Here is a 16,344-nt window from a genome sequence, read left to right on the forward strand (position 1 = left end):
GCGCTAGGCACACAGGGTGCAGCCACCACGATAAGGCACTTCAGTGCAAGCCCAGTTTTCACTCAGCCTTCTGCTCCTCCTTTCCCCAGGGCCTGTCCAAACAGACCAGGCGGTAAGGTAAAACCTTGCCGTGCTATTAGCTGCCAGCCGTACCTCTTATCGGCCCCGGTGCTGAGAAAACACGTGCTCTGTTATGGATCGCTCCCTTCCCAAGTAAGATTGTTATACAGAGCAGGGGCTTCAGAAAGCACTCGCTTTCTGCACTTCGGAGGCAGCAGCAGCCGTAGCCATAACAAGAATCACAGCAGGGCAGACCTGCCTCTCAGCACGGCCACAGGCAGTGCAGCTGGCAGAGCTACGCACAAAGAAATGGCCTTCTAGTTTTATTAAAACAACGCATTATTTCAGTTTTATATAAAAAACATACAATCAATTAAAACTAGACAATTGCTGGTCTCCCAGCCCGCATCAGACCCTTCTCCCATTTTAAAAATATAAAACGTGACAACAGCTAAACACGGTTCAGAATTTAAGTAAAGCTGTTTGATTTCAGAAAGCGCCTTCTCTTAACTGCACAATAATTACACATAATATGACACAAAAGGAAATAATATAATCTGGTATACAGAAAAATAGAAATCTGCCTGCAAGTACTATATCAAATATAATTCCCTCATGTATCATAGAAAGACAATGGCACATCATTAATCTGCGTTTATAGATCATCCACCCTGCATCGGCACATGCTTGAGCAGCTCCACACAAAAGCTGGACGCGGGGCCGTCCCGTTCCCTGAGCGTGGCAGGCTGCCAGCACGGCGGTGATTTCAGGTCTGGGAGTGCGAGGTATTTTGGAGAGCGCCAGAGAAACCCTTTCCTTCTGAAGCAGAGGGAGAGGGGCGGTGGGGGCCTCTCCTCGATGAAGGAGAGGTGCTGAGCACCAGCCGATGGCCACTACAGGATTTGGGCACGGGGAGGCTGGAAGCTGATCCAGGAGCTCCTCAGCTCCAGGACAAGGAGTGCCTACCGCCAGCCTCCCTGGTCTCCCCAGGGAACCCCAAACGGCACCGTGACCTGTCTGGAGCTGAGGGGGAGCAGGAAACACATGGGCTCCCCAAAACACTCAAGCCCCAGTGATCCTGAGCTTTATCTGCACTGAAGGAGAGGGATGTGAGTGATGGATCCAGGGATGTCAGAGGGGGCTTTGGCCACCCACCACACTGCCGGCAAGGGCCAGTGCATGTCCAAGAAATGGCAAGAGCTGCCTTCGCTGCGTGGCTGCGGGCCAGCAGGAGGGCCAGGGCAGCCTAGTCGTCATCCTCCCCGCCGCCGTAGAGCTCCGCCAGCTTCTTGAAGCGGTTGCCCCATTCGTTGAGGTAGTCGTAGTCCTGGTCCTGGTCGGAGTCGGAGGAGTTGAGGGAGCTGAGCGAGACGGCCTCCGAACCGCTGCCCTCGTAGTCGAACACCAGCAGGGAGTCGTAGGGGGGGGCCGTGGGGTCCGTGTCAGCCGCCTTCAGGTTCTGGGGGGGTAGAATAGGAGCTCAGTGACCAGCCTCTGGCCAGGGGCTCCGCTGTCCCCTGCCAGCGGGCACTGTGCTTGCCCCAGCCACAATCCCGCAGGATGGGAATGCGTGCGGCCCAGCGGTGTCAGCACAGACGGAGGGAGCTGTGGCAACGTGCATTGCACCCCTGCCCCAGGGCAACGCATGGGGCTGGGCTCACCTCGTCGATGAAGTTTCCGATCTCATCGGGGTTGGCGGGCCGGGGCCGGTACTGGGGGGCCGCCATCAGCGGGGGGGCCACGTCGTTGCGGATCACCTCGGGGCGGGCATCCAGGCCGCGGTGCAGCTGGCTCAGGTCGTAGTCCTGTGTGGGGATGGAGACAGGGGGCATGAAGAGACAGCAAGACTATACTCAAGGGATGGCCTCAGACAGTGCTGGAAGGACCAGGGGCCTGCAGGAGACTGGGTAACCCCCAAGGGAGGATGTGGGGACGAGCAGGTCCATGGGAACCTTGCGCACCCCAGCTGTTCACTGTGGCTACGGCAGTGCCCTGGGGAGCCGTGCTACCACCCACAGTGGGGAACCCCATGGGCGGGACTGTGGCCCAGCACCCCTGTCCCACCTGGTCCTCCTCGCCGCCACCCTCCTCGTCGTAGTGGTAGACATTGTCCCGCATGTCGTCCTCGGGCGGCAGCAGCGGCTCCTTCACCACCTTCCTCCTCCTCACAAAGAGCAGCAGCAGCAGCAGCAGGACTGCGAGCAGAGGGCATGGCGTCAGCACCACCGGGAGAAAGCGGCCCCATCCCTGTCCCCACCACACAGTACTCACTCAGCAGCGCCAGGATGCCCCCCAGGATGCCCAGGATTGCAGGGACACCCAGGCCGCTGGCGATGAACGCTCTCCGCTCACAGTTTTTGGCTGCCCCTTCGCACTCGCACACCTGGGCTTTGACTTGTGTCACCTGCGCCTTGCCCTGGCTGTCCGTCAGCCTCAGGAAGATGCTGTACTCCCCCGGCTCCAGCTCCTTCTGCAGTTTCAGGACCAGCGAGTCTTGTGCGGGAGAGAGAGGGCTTGGGGTCAAGGTGGGTCCCGGCTCCCACATTTGGGGACACCCTCAGCACCCGCAGGGCTTTGCCACGTGGCAGTACCCCATCACGGGGACCGGTAGGAGCTCCAGTGCCAGTAGCATGCAGGGTGGCTCAGAGAGATCCGGCTAGGATGTGGCCCTTGCTCAGTGTCCCCCCACTGCCCTGCGCCACAGGCGGGTGGCTGGGACGGACCCCACGGCACCTACCTTGGCCGGACACCTTGACGGTCCAGTTGGTGCTGGAGCCGTGCTCCAGCGCTGCCTCGAAGGGGTACGTGTTTGGGGGCAGGTCCTTGTCGACGATGGTCAGCGTCTGCTCCTCAGGCTGCCGGCTGCAGATGTCGAAGATCCGGGGCTCCGGCGTGGGCCCGTTGTCGTTCACATCCTGGAGGAGCAGCAGCAGCGTCCCCGTGCCAGTTGCGTCCGGCACCCCTGCAGAGCTGGCTGTTAGCGAGGCGCCCGGAACCCGTCCCCGTGCCCTGCGCGGCCGCCCCGCGGCCCCCGGCTCCCTGCAGGGCGGCGCGTCCTCACCGTTGTCCACGGCCAGGACGATGGCCTTGTAGGTGCTGTTGATGGCGTGCACCGACTCCCGGTCCAGCGGCTGGACGGCCGTGACGATGCCGTTCTCGGGGTGGATGGCCAGCCACCCCGCGGGGTCGCTGCCCATGCGGTACCTGGGCAAGCGAGGGTCAGCGGGGGGGCTCCGTGCCCACCCTGGCCCGTGCGGCCAGGTGGGAAGGGGCACGCAGCCCTCGCGCCCCCGCCGCCACCCCCACTCACGTGATCTTGTTCCTCTGATCCTTGTCGGGGTCCTGGGCCGTGTAGGATGTGACCTCGTGCCCCACCGGCAGGTCCTCCGACACCTCCACCCTCTTGACAGGGGGCACGAAGACGGGGGGCTCGTTCACATCCCTGACGAGCACCAGGACGCTGGCCGAGGAGAGCCCGAGGGACACGGAGAGGGGGACTTTGTTCTCCACCGTCACCACGAGGTCGTAGCGGCTCCTGGTCTCGTAGTCCAGGCCCTGGAGGTCGGCAGAGAAGAGCTGGGCTGGAACCAGCGCCGGTGGGGACGCGGCGTGCACGGGGCAGCCCCGCAGCGCCACGACCCACCTTGGCGGTTCTCAGGATGCCGTCGTTGGTGTTGGGGTCGGTGGTGATGCTGAAGGCGCCGTCCTGGTCTCCGCTCTTGATGCGGTAGACGGCTTGCCAGGCCGGGGAGCCCGGCATGTCCAGGTCCGTCACGTGCAGCCTGGCCACCTCCAGCCCCACCTCGTTCTCGTCCACCGTCCCCTCGTACTGTGAGAGGGGGCACAGGGGCGGTCACCTCATGTGGGGGCCGGGGGAGTGGGGGAAGCGACTCGCGGGAGCCGGCTCGGGTGCGGGAGACGGGTACCATGGTGGGGTCGAAGACGGGAATGTTGTCGTTGGCATCCGTGACCTCGATGACGGCCGTGGCGGTGGTGGACAGCCCCCTGCCCTCCTGGTCCGTGGCCTGGACGATCAGCGTGTAGTTGGGGGTGGCCTGCAAGCAGAGCGCACCGCGGTCAGAGGCGCCCCGCTCCCCGCAGCCGGTCCCACCGCGGGGCGCGGGTGCCGGGACGCGGCGCCCACCAGGCGCCCACCTCCCGGTCCAGCCCCGTGCCGAGGACGCTGATGACGCCCTTCTGGGGGTCAATGGTGAACATCTGGTGGTGTGGGTGCGGCGGCTCCTGGCTGACGATGGAGTAGCTGATGATGCCGTTGTCCACGTTCACCGCGTCGTCCGCGTCCGTGGCGTTCACGGTCATCACGGAGGTGCCTGGCGCGGGGACGAGCCGGGGAGACGTCACTCACGGGACGAGCCCCGCGGGTGCTGCCGTCGGCCCGGCGCAGCTCCGGCCCGGGGCTCTGCAGCCCCCCTGCCCCCAGCCCCGCGCACCCGGCTTCGCGTTCTCCTCGATGTAGCCGACGAAGACCTGCTTGGTGAAGACGGGCTTGTTGTCGTTCTGGTCTGTCACCGTGATGATGATCTCCATGGGGTCCTCCACGGGCTGCCCGTTGGCCGACACGGCGTGGGAGAAGAGCTGCGAGGGCACCGTCAGTGGCACGGCCCCCTTGGGACCCCCCAGGTCCCCCCCCGCCCCGGCCCCCCACTCACGACGTATTTCCCGATCTCCTCGCGGTCCAGCGGCTGCGTCACCTCCAGCCACCCCGTCTCACGCTCGATGGTGAAGACGCCCACGGGGGGGCTGTCCGCCCCCTGCCCCGTGATGCTGTAGAAAACCTTGGTCTCCTTGTCCTTGTTGGATTTGATCTGGCGGTGAGGCGGGGGGCTGTTAGAAGGGGCCTGGCGCTCCGCAGAGGTACCCGCGTCCCCCCCGGGGCTGCTCAGCCCGGCCGCAGGGCACGGCGCTGGCTCAGCCCTCGTCCCCGCACCGTGGGGCTGCGTACCTGCACCAGCCTCATGGGGAAGGGCCCCCGGTGGTTCTCGAGGCAGTTGATGGGGGGGATGACCCAGTCCCTCTTCTGCCTTCGGAGGCCAGGGCCGGACTCAGGGAAAGTGAGCATGTAGGGCACCCCGTCCTGCGGGAACAGCAATTTGTCCTGGTGCCCACCGGAGCGCAAGGCAGCCGGAGGCACCCACTGCCCGCCCCACGGAGGGGCTGTGGTGACCACAGGCACGGGGACAACACTTCACCTGGTAGCTGTGGCGGTGATGTTGCCGCCACCTGCGCTTTTCCACAGTCACCCAGGCCGAGTGCCTCTTGCCCGTGGCATCCAGGGCAGAGACGCTGAAGTGGATCTTCCGCCCGCGGAGCTGCAGCGGCTGTTTCGTCTGGATGATGCCATCCTCGTCCACCTCGAAGCGCGCGTCGTCTGGGACGTACACGGCCTGCGACCGCCCGCCGCAGCCTGAGAACCTCACTGGGGACAGGGAGAGCGGGTGGGCCGGGTGGCACCGTGCCTGGCACACCCCACGCGCGGCACATCCCTGCCACGGGGCACATCCCCCCACGTGGCGTGTCCCTGCGGCACAACGTCCCCATGGCACACCCCTGCACGCGGCGCGTTATCGCGGCCGTGCCAGCGGGCAGAGGGTGCTGCTGCGCCGGGTGCTTTTCAAATAAAAACAAGGCCGGTGCGTCCAGCTCACCCGCGCTGGCACCCAGCCACCCCAGTAACCGCCAGGGCTGGGTCCCAGGGGCTGCCAGCGCAGGATCCTGCACTGCAGGCAGGGGGGTGACAGTGCACCAGTGCTTGGGGACCCATGGGGGTCACCGAGCCTCCTGCAGGGCCAGGGGCCAGGGCTACGCATCTGCAGCAGGCTTGTGACCTGCTGCAGGACAGGGGCATCAACCTGCGTGATGGGGAAGGTGCCGCCCCCAGTGCACCCAGGGGTGTGGGGTAGCAAGGGCTCTTTGGGGACAGACCGGGGAGATGGCATCCTGGTGTCACCAGCCTGGCACCCTGCTGGGACCACGGTACGAGCCCTCACACTGGCCACGCTGGTCTGGCACTGGTCACAGCTGGGACTGGCATGCTGGAGACAAGGACAGCCCGGGGGGGGGGGAACAGCGCGCAGCACGGCGGCGATCAGCAGGCATCACATGAGCGGGGCCGCGCAGCCGGGAGCTCCCTGAACAAACGCTCCTTTGTCTGGGGGATGTTTTGTTTGAGCCAGCAGCACCCAGGCTGGGTCCCCCCACCGGCATAGCCACCTCCAGCCCCGGCACGACCGCGGCTCGGGCAGGAGGCACTTGGCGTGCCGGGGCGCTGCCGTGGGATGGCGACGTGCCCAGGGTGGGAAGTGCGGAGCTGGGTGCTCCCAGGGCAGACGTTACTGCCGGGCCCTTTCCACCATCCCTCAGCACATCAGCCCACCTGCAGCCCAGCAATTCAGAGGCGATGGTGGGTGGAAGGCGATAGCAGAGCTGGGCTGGGGGCTGCCACCGTGCCCCCGACCCAGCGGGTGCGATGCCAGCCCGGCCCGGCCCCCAGGTGGGTCCCGCAGCCAGGCCGGGGCAGCCGGTGAGGCCGGCTGTGCAGGGACACGCCGGGGCAGGCCGGGCGCTCCCGCACCGGGGGCTCGCAGCAGGGAGGTGCCACGGCCCCCGCGGGCACCCGGGACCTGGCACGGAGCTGGCCGGGTGCAGCGAGCACCGCGCTCAGCACCCAGCCCCGCACCGGCTGCATGCAGGGAGCGCAGGGAGCGCAGGGAGCACAGGGAGCACGCCACGCTCGGCGCCCGCTCCCCATCGCTGTGCTCAACCTGTTTTTCCAGCTCAGCACTTGAAAGCCAACCCCTCCCTGCCCCGTCCTCCCCGGGGGCATGCAGCCATGGGGCCTCAGCAAGGCGTGGGGCAGGGGGAGGCGGTGGGGCTGGGGGCAAGTTTGGGGGGCTCCTGCACTGCAGGGTGCTCCACGCCTTCCTGGACCCCCACCTGCCACTACCCACGGGGCCAAAATCACCGAATTACTGACTGCCGGCCGGGGCTGGGGGGGGGAACACCCCGCACCCCCAGGATTGGGACCTGGGGACCACGGTGCCTGCCAGCCCCCAAGCCACCCCACATCCCGCTGTGACACAGGAAAGTGTCTCGCCAGGGCTGGGCACAGGGTGAGTCACGGGCCCAGCCAAGTGCCACCACCCCAGGACTACCGGGTGCCACCACCCCGTGTCCCCACACAGTTGCGCAAGCGCGGTGGCTGCACTGGGGCAGAAGCCAGCAGCGGAGGGGGGACAAACGTCAGCTCCGGGCAGCCCGGGCGAAGGCGCCGTGAGCCGCACGTCCCGCCCAGGCGCACCCCCTGACGTCACCGAGTTTCGCCGTGACTTCAGAGTCTCGAGGTTTCTCCCACCCGGGGCTGATTCAGGAGCTGCGTAGTTGGGGAACATCCGCCCCCGCTGGAGACCCACATCCCCCCCCAGATGGGGACGTACGCCCACGGCCCACAGAGCCAGGGGCTCCCTGAGGCTCCCTCCCGGGGGTTCTGCCACCCCGTGCCCTGCCCAGGGACCCCTCGCCCACGTGCAAAGCAGCACACGAGGCTGAGCACGGCCCCTGGGTCCCAGTCCCAGCCCAGGGACGCCAGGCAGGTGCTGCCATCCTTCCCTCGGGGCGTGGGACAGCCGCAGCCCCAGCACCCACCGGAAACGGAGGCGCTGGGCAGCTCCTACTGCCCGCATTAACGCAGAGGAAATTGCTCCTTCCTCCACCAGGCTTTTTCATCAGTGGGCCAGGGCGGCAGCACCGCCGTCGGGAGGCTCGGAGCCGCAGCAGCAGCCGGCCCAGCCCCTGAAGCGCTCAGGGAGCAGGGCCCCACGCCGGCTCTTGCCGCCCCAGCGCCGCGCGGGGCCTATCCAGACCTGTCTGAGGCAAAACACAGCGCTCGACTCATCAGCTTAATTACAGGCCAGCTCGTCAGCCTGCCGCACCGCAGCCCGGCTGAGGTCTTTGAAGCACTGTGTGGCACAGAGGGCAGCATCCTGCCTCTGCTGAGCGTCCCCCTGTGCGGCTGGGCATTGCCACGGCACAGCCAGGCATCACCACGCTGGCGCTGGCACGCACGGGCTGACACAGGCACCCGTCCACTTCCTTCCTCCCACGCGCCTCCTCTGTCCCAGGCCCTGAACTGGGACGCAGGGGATTTCCAGCTGCCCCCCCTGCAGAAACCAGCCCTGCGCATCCTGGGGGTGCGGAGGGCCACGCAACTTCCCATCACCCTGCTATCAGGCACAGCCCCAGCAGACACAGGCTGCTGGTGCTGAGCAGATTCGTTAATGATCAACCAGAAAGCAAACATGTATGGAATGCGTTCGGTGCGGTGCAGGGTCCAGCTCCCTGCACCGATACTGCCAGCGCAGGTGAAACTCAGCCTGAAACTGAGAGCACGGAGGCCCCGCTGCAGTGCTCAGCGCCCCTCGGCCCACTCCGGCACCGCTGCCAGCCACTGACCCGAGCAAATGGCGGCCGAGCCGCCCCCCGCAGCGCCAGGGGCCAGCAGGACCTCGGTGCTGGGAGAGGAAGAGCGTGGTGGGGACACACAGACACCCCAAAGCAGCAGCAGGTCCTCAGCACCCCAATTTCACGGCCACCCCTTCCTGCGCCTCAAGAACCGCCTCCACCCGTGCACGGCTCTGCATCGGGCCGGGTGCTTGGTGCCGGCACGCAGAGGCACCGCCAGCCCGTGGGGAGCCCACGCGGGGCGGTCGGCTCGGCGGCCGCTCGAGGCCGGGCTCCGCGCCCCACGCCCAGGCCTGCCGGCCCCAACAGGTCTGCGCCGCCTGAGTCAGCGCCGCCCGCCCCGGCGCTGCCGGGAGAGGCGCCCGCTGCCCCCGCACGCCCTCGCCCCGGTGCTGCCGGCACCGACACCTGCACCGCCCCAGCTCCTCGCGGCGCACCGTGCCCGTCGCCATTGCCGGCCCCGGCCCCACGCAGCCACGGCTTTGTCCCTCGTTTGCCACCCTTGGCACCCGTCCCTGGGACCACGGCCCTGCACCACCTTGCCGCGCACCGAGCCCGTCCCCACGGGCACACCGCCGTCCCCGTTGCCACCCTTGGTGCCACACACCAAACCCGTCCCCACGCCTCCACAACCCCCTCACCACCCGCCCGTCCCCAGGAGCGCAGCCCCGTGCCACAGCGGGTTGTGGGGCTGCAGCTCCCGCACCCACGGGTCCCCGCCGCCCCCGTAGGACCCTACCTCGTCCCAGCACCCCTCCCGCCGCCACGCTGTCCCGGGGCACGGTGAAGGTGAAGGTCTCTGCGGCGAAGCCGGGCTGGCAGGGGGCTGCCTCGTCGCACCGCCGGCCGCCCACCTGCCCGGAGAGAGGTGTCAGCGTGGCCACCGCCGCCCTGTCCCCTCCCGCCCCGTCCCGTCCCGTCCCGTCGCCCTTACCCGGAGCAGCAGCAGCAGCAGGGGGAAGCAGAGGGGGGCCAGGGAGCCCCGCTGCCGCCCCATGGCTCGGTGCCGGTGCTGGACGGTGCGGGACGGTGCGGAGCTGCCGAGCGCTGCTGCCGGTGAGAGCGGCACCGCCCGCAGGTGCTGCGACCCCGCCCCGCCCCGCCCCGCCGGGAGGCGGCCCCCCCCCCCCACCCCGGTCCAGCCCCGGCCCCCCCCGGCCCGGCCCCCAGGTCCCCGGGGAGCGGCCCCGCCACCGGCACCCTCCGGCCCCGGAGCCCCCTGGGCGCCCGGGGGAGCTTCGCGGGGGTGGCTCCGGTGGGCAGCCCGGGCACCCCCAAGCAGCGGGGCAGGCGGTGCAGGCTGCCGGGGGGGGAACCCACCGGGCCCCCCGGTGCCACCGCCGCCTCCTGCCCCGCGGCGAGCACCCAGCGCTGACCCCAGGAGCAGGGTCGGGGGCTGAGCCCCCGCCGCAGGGAAGCGGGCAGCACCCCCCCGGCACCCGCTGCCCCAGGGGAAGCTCTCGGCTCTGTTACTGCAGCGCTGTTAGCGCTTATTGCTGATTGCGGGCAGCGGGGGGGGGGGGGGCGCTGGGGATGGGGAGCTCAGGGACCAGCCCTGCCCAAGGATGCCAGCACGGTGTGCGTGGGGATGGGAGGGGGACATAAGACACCCTTGGGCTGGCCCCATGCCCTCCCAGCACCATCACCTGCTTTCCTAGGATCCACTTTGTCCCCCCCCATGGGGACGGGGACAGCTCTGGGGAGAGACCCCACTGCCTGGGGGGGGCTGCACCCCGGTGGTGATGCTGCAGGTCCCCAGCCAAACAGGCAGGAGGAGAGCAGGGCCCCCCGGCACTTCTCCAGGGCCACAAAACTACACAGAGACAGGAGGATCTAAAAAAGAAATCCACATCCTTTATTAAAACTTCTACATAACCCAGCTTAGCCCATCTGTATCATCACACTACATTTATTTCATTAAAAAATACACAGGAGGAAGCTGAGGCCGCTTCAGCGGACGCAGAAGGCATCACAGGGAGTGCGGGAGGGAGGGGGCAGCGCCGGCCCCAAGGCACAGGCAGGGGTAAGGCTTTCGGCAGCAGGAGCGGCAGCACGGGGGGCCGGGGGGGCCCTACTCATCGTCCTCCCCGCCGCCGTAGAGCTCCGCCAGCTTCTTGAAGCGGTTGCCCCATTCGTTGAGGTAGTCGTAGTCCTGGTCCTGGTCGGAGTCGGAGGAGTTGAGGGAGCTGAGCGAGACGGCCTCCGAACCGCTGCCCTCGTAGTCGAACACCAGCAGGGAGTCGTAGGGGGGGGCCGTGGGGTCCGTGTCAGCCGCCTTCAGGTTCTGGGGGGGCAGAGGAGGAGCTCAGCGGGGGCTGGAGCTGCCCCAGGGCCCCGCAGCAGGGGAAGGGGCTCACCTCGTCGATGAAGGTGCCGATGTCCTCGGGGTTGGCGGGCCGGGGCCGGTACTGGGGGGCCGCCATCAGCGGGGGGGCCACGTCGTTGCGGATCACCTCGGGGCGGGCATCCAGGCCACGGTGCAGCTGGCTCAGGTCGTAGTCCTGCGTGGGGACAGCGCGGGGTCAAGCCAGCCCACGGTGGCACAGGGACCCCCCGTCCCCAGCACCCACCTGGTCCTCCTCGCCCCCGCCCTCCTCCCCATAGTAGAAGACATTGTCCCGCGTGTCGTCCTCAGGCAGCAGCAGCGGCTCCTTCACCACCTTCCTCCTCCTCACAAAGAGCAGCAGCAGCAGCAGGATGACTGCGGGAGAGGAGCGGCATCAGTGGGGGGACCCCTGCACCCACAGGTGGGGTGCAGCCCCTTCCCCCCCCCCCACTCACTCAGAAAAGCCAGGAGGGCGCCCAGGACGGCGAGGATGATGGGCACGCCGCTGGCCGTCTGCGGCTCGTAGGCGCAGCTCTCCACCCGCCCCTGGCAGTCGCACACTTGCGCCTTGATGACGGTGACCTGGTCCTTGCCCTGGCGGTCGAAGAGCCGCAGGTAGACGCTGTACTCCTCCTGCTCCAGCGGCTCCGTCAGCCGCAAGGTGACGGTGTCGCCTGCGTGAGATGAGTGACGTGGGTGACCTGGGGTGCCTACCCCCACGGCAGCTAAGGCAGCCATCGTGCCCAGCCCCTGCGTTACCTGTGTCACCAACCTCCACCGCCCAGCTGTCCCCCGAGCCGTGGCTCAGCTCGGCACGGAAGGGACCCGTGTTGGGGGGCAGGTCCCTGTCGATGACGGTGAGGACCTGGGGTACGGGGCTGCGGTTGCAGACAACGATGTTGCGGGGCTCAGGCTCAGGGCCGTGGTCATTCACGTCCAGCAGGGTGAGGAGCAGGGTGCCAGTGCCCGTGGCGGGGGGAGAACCTGCCGAGAGGAGCAGGGCTGGCAAGGGACCCCGAGAGCAGGGTCTCCCTCCCACCCCCAAGGACCAGACCACACGGGCACCGCTCCCTGCCCAAGGGAGCGAGCCGGGATGCGGCACCCCCGTGACACCAGGAGCACGTGTCCCTCACGTGGGACAGCACCCGGCAGGAACAAGGGCTCCTTTCATGGCCACCGCGCCTCACCGTCGTCCACGGCCAGCAGCACGGCCGTGTAGGTGCTGTTCTTGGCAAAGGGCGACTCGCGGTCCAGGTGGTCCCGCGCCGTGATGAGCCCGTTCTCCGGGTGCACGGCCAGCCAGCCCGCAGGGTCGCTGCCCACCACGTACCTGCGGGACAGAGGGGTTGGTCCCACAGGGACATGCCAGCAGGACCCCCCCAGCCCCAACCCCAGCCCCGCTCACTTGATGCGCTGCCGCTGGGCTCTGTCGGGGTCCTGGGCCGTGTAGGAGGCGAGGGGCTGCCCCAGTGGCGCGTCCTCCGCCACCTGGGCGAGCCGCACGGGGGGGTCAAAGACGGGTGCCTCGTTCACATCCTCCACGCTGACCGTCACCGTGGCTGTGGCCGTCGGCAGCTTGACGGCGAAGGGGGCCTCGTTCGCCACGGCCACGTGCAGCACAAACTGCCGCTTGGCCTCGTAGTCCAGAGCCTGCAGGAGGGGACGGGACGGGCAGCACCACGCAGGGCGGGTGGCCGCACCGCAGGGACGAGCGCGGGACACGCACCTTGGCCGTCCGCAGGACGCCCTCGTTGCTGGCAGGGTCGGTGGTGATGGCGAAGGCGCTGCCCTCGTTGCCGCGCACGATGGAGTAGACGGCGCGCCACGCCAGCGTCTGGGGCTCGTCCAGGTCCGTGGTGAGCAGCCGGGCCACCTCCAGCCCGGCCTCGTTCTCCGGCACGGCCGCCTCGTACTGTGCATTGGGGACCGTCAGCACCGAGCTCACCGTGCCTGGCCCACCCTGCCTGCCCAACAGCCACGTTACCGTTTTGGGGTCAAACTCGGGGGCATTGTCATTCACGTCTGTGATCTCAATCACGGCCAGTGCTGTTGTGGTCAGCCCCTCGCCATCCAGGTCGGCCGCCTGCACAGTCAGCGTGTACTCCCGCACGCGCTGCGGGGGGCAGACAGACACCCATCAGCACCCCGCAGCCCACTCGGTGTCAGCGCCACCCCCACGGTGCCGCAGGTCCCACCTCGCGGTCGAGGCCGCTGGCAATGACGCTGAGGGTGCCGGTGGCCCTGTTGACGGTGAACATGTGGGGATGGGGCTCCCGTGGCTCCTGGCTGAGGATGGAGTAGGCAAGGACACCGTTGTAGGTTTCCACAGCATCATCTGCATCCGTGGCATTCACCTGCATCACCGAGGTGCCTGTGGGATGGGGCATCCATGTGAAGGAGGGACAGGGCACCCATGTCCCCAAGAGGAACAGTCCTGGGACTCTCCAAGAACATATCCAGCAGGAGGCAGAGTTTCCCCACGGGGCCACGCCACACCCAAACCACCGTGGCACCGGCCCTACCTGGCAAAGCACCCTCGGGCACGGAGCCCCTGAACACCTCCTGCGTGAACTGGGGCTTGTTGTCGTTCTGGTCTGTCACCGTCACTATGATCTCCATCGGCTCCTCCACGGGTTTGCCGTTCTCGGACACGGCGTGGGAGAAGAGCTGCGGGGCAGAGGGGTGAGCAGAGAGCTGGCACAGCGCCTGCCCCAGCGTCCCGTCCCCCAGCTGGCACCTACGTGGTATTTGTCCATGTGCTCCCGGTCCAGCGGCTGCGTCACCTTCATCCAGCCCGTCTCTTTCTCGATAGTGAAGATGCCCTCGGGGGGGGTGTCCGCCCCCTGCCCCGTAATGCTGTAGAAGATCTTCGCCTCCCGGTCCCGGTTGGATTTGATCTGGCAGGGTGCGCCGCAGCGCTCAGTGCTGGGGCTCGGCAGCCCCCCCATGGCACCGCACCCTGTCCTGGGTGCGGGACCCACGCCCGTGGCCTGCACCTCTGCAGCCCTCGGCGCACACATCCATGCCCAGCTCCAGATGCCTGCCCAGACGCAATGGTGATGGGCGCAGCTAGAACATCACCCTACCCCAGGGCACCCACCCATGCCTCCGGGCCCCCTCCGTACCTGAACCAGCTTTTTGGGGAACGGGCCCCTCTCATTTTCAGGGACCTTGATGGGAGGGATCACCCAGTCCCTCTTCTGCCTCCTCAGAGCGCCGGGGACATCAGGGACCTCCTGGTGGGAAGGAGAGCAGGGTGAGGGAGCAGCCACACGGGGAAGGTCTGGGGGATGAGGGTGTTTGCCTGGGGGGGGCTGCCCGGGAGCGTTACCTGCAGGGAGCGCCGGCTCCGCACGGGGACCGGCTGGCTGGTGGCGTCCTGGGGAGTCACAGGCAGCCACCCAGGGTGCCTCGGTGCCACCGCTCCTGCATGGGGCTCCTCATCCTCATACCGCATCGTGCCATCCCCAAAGGCTGCTGTGAGGGAGAAGGGTCAGGGTGGCCGGGGAGGGGACCCAACCTGCTGCCCCCACCCCAGCCATGCTGGGGCTGGTCCCCAAGCCCCACGTGCCCCCTGCGTGGCCCTGGGAGCTCCCGGCCAGGCCAGCCCGGCTGAGCCCTGGGGATTAGGATCAGGAGGGGGAGGCAGGAGTGGTTCCCGGCACTGGGGGCGGGCAGGAGCTTGGCTTTGGCTTTGTTTCGGAGATGACGGGGAAATTCCTGGGCACGCAGGGCCCTGCCCCGCGCCTCCCACCTCCGTGTGTCACCGCCTGCTTCTGCCCCCCCCCCCCCCCCCCCCGCCCCAGGCTGGGACCCGCACTGCAGCAGGGCCCTGCACCCAAAGCCATGCTGCGCCCCCGCGCCATGCCGGGCCCAGCCCCAGCACCCCCAGCAGCACCGCAGGATTAGGGGATTAGCAGCGCTAAGCCTGCCCCGGCCACACTGGCCGAGAGGCTGCCGGGAGCAGGGCGCTAGATGGAAGCAGGGCGAGGAGAGCTGTGCCCCGCGGGCGTAGCAGGTCCTGGGCTGGGGGAGCAGATCCCCGGGGGGTCCCCTCAACCCCACGCTGGGGCAGAGCTGGTACCTGGAGGGAAGCCCTGGCAGCCCCTCCAGGGCAGCCCTGGCTGGCGGTCGGGGATGGTGCTGGGGCTGGAATGGCTACAGCCACGCCACGAAGGCCACGGCCACGCCAGGGCACAAGGAGCCAGCCCTTGCTGTGGGGCCGGGGGCCACAGCCCCGCTCCAGCACCAGGCTCCCCCCGCCATGCCCCCGGGGTTCCTCGGCACCCTGCCCGCCTCCGTGGGGCCTGGTGATGGAGCCGAGCCCGGGTGGGCTCCCGGCCACGGGCTCCCACGGAGGGGCTGCAGTCCCCCGGCCGGCCCCACAGCCCCTGCCCCCGGCCCCGGCCTGGCAGGAGCTGCCCGCGGCGCTCGGCAGCCGGGCGGGCTGAGGTCAGGGCTGGCACGGCGAGAGCTCTCAGGGCGAGAGCTTTCAGCGCTCCGCAGCCATTAGGGGAGCGCTGCCTGCGGCCGCGGTTCCCGAGCAGCCCCGTTCCCCGGGGATGCCGACGAGTAAACACGGCGGGCAGCCCCGCCGGCACCGGGAGCCGGCACCGGGAGCCGGCCCCTGCCGCCCCGCCGTGCCCCCGAGCCCCCCGCCCGTACCGGAGAAGGGGGCCCCGGGGCGCCCGGTCCCAGCGGCAGCCCGGCGCCTGGCACCGACCCGCGGGGTCCCGCCCTGCCCGGCGGCTCCCAGCCGCTCTCCGCCGACCGGAGGCGCCGGCATCAGCCGACGGGGCCCGAGCGGCACCGCCACAGCCCCCCCCGGCCCGCGGAGGGGGGGCCACGACCATCCCACAGCCTGGAAGGGGGCAGCCCCGCGACGCCGGGGGCACGGCCAGCGAGCAAAGGAGCGAGCCCACGGCCCGGTGGGGGGGCGGGGGGGAGCGCAGCAGCCCCGCAGCGCTGCCCCAGCCCCGCACCCCGGGGGGCACCGGCCAGCTCCGCACCGCGGCTAGCGCCGGGCCCCCAAGGTGGGGGGGCGAGAGGGGAGAACCGGGCCGAGCACCGCAGCAAGGGGGGGGGCTCTCCGCCGCCCCCAGCCCGGCCCGGAGCAACCCACCTGCCCCCGCCGCCCCGGTGCCGCCCGGCGTGGCGGCGCCCCGAGCCCCAGCCTCCCCCGCCGCCCCGGTGATGCTCCCCGCGCCCCGACGGCGCCGCTTACCTGGCCCCGGGGGAGCGCACGGCCGGGCCGGGGCGGCGGCAGTCGGTAGGAGCAGGAGCAGGAGGAGCGGGCAGAGCCCGGAGCGCGACCCCCGCATGGCCCCGCCGCTACCGAGCGCCGCGCCCCCGCCCGCTGCTCCGCGCGGCTCCAGGTGAGGCCGCGGCCGCGCAGGTACCGACCGGCCCCCCCCGCCCCGCCCCGCCCCGCCCCGCCCCGCCCCGCCCGGTCCCGCCCCGCCCCGCCCGGTCCCGCCCCG

The 16,344-nt window shown here is 69.1% G+C and overlaps 2 protein-coding genes across 2 annotated transcripts; both read right to left on the reverse strand.

Moving 5' to 3' along the window:
- Positions 1-370: 370 nt before the first annotated feature.
- On the reverse strand, positions 371-9,628 carry CDH1 (cadherin 1). The gene is made up of 16 exons (XM_067004243.1): positions 9,473-9,628; positions 9,278-9,392; positions 5,271-5,497; positions 5,024-5,155; positions 4,731-4,886; positions 4,512-4,656; positions 4,216-4,391; positions 3,987-4,115; positions 3,704-3,889; positions 3,371-3,615; positions 3,122-3,264; positions 2,798-3,022; positions 2,332-2,553; positions 2,125-2,255; positions 1,722-1,865; positions 371-1,519 (listed from the first exon to the last, which is right to left on the reverse strand). The coding sequence occupies exons 1-16, from the start codon at positions 9,533-9,535 to the stop codon at positions 1,307-1,309; spliced, it is 2,652 nt and encodes an 883-aa protein (XP_066860344.1). The 5' UTR covers positions 9,536-9,628; the 3' UTR covers positions 371-1,306.
- A 744-nt stretch (positions 9,629-10,372) lies between these two features.
- Positions 10,373-16,285, reverse strand: LOC106046592 (B-cadherin). The gene is made up of 15 exons (XM_067004244.1): positions 16,089-16,285; positions 14,196-14,341; positions 13,990-14,100; positions 13,606-13,761; positions 13,387-13,531; positions 13,060-13,235; positions 12,849-12,977; positions 12,591-12,776; positions 12,270-12,514; positions 12,052-12,194; positions 11,624-11,848; positions 11,320-11,538; positions 11,109-11,239; positions 10,896-11,039; positions 10,373-10,822 (listed from the first exon to the last, which is right to left on the reverse strand). Exons 1-15 carry the CDS (start codon positions 16,183-16,185, stop codon positions 10,610-10,612), a joined length of 2,466 nt encoding a protein of 821 aa, XP_066860345.1. The 5' UTR covers positions 16,186-16,285; the 3' UTR covers positions 10,373-10,609.
- Positions 16,286-16,344: the final 59 nt, after the last annotated feature.

The sequence above is a fragment of the Anser cygnoides genome, chromosome 12, assembly GCF_040182565.1.
Source record: "Anser cygnoides isolate HZ-2024a breed goose chromosome 12, Taihu_goose_T2T_genome, whole genome shotgun sequence".
Classification (NCBI taxonomy): Eukaryota; Metazoa; Chordata; class Aves; order Anseriformes; family Anatidae; genus Anser; species Anser cygnoides.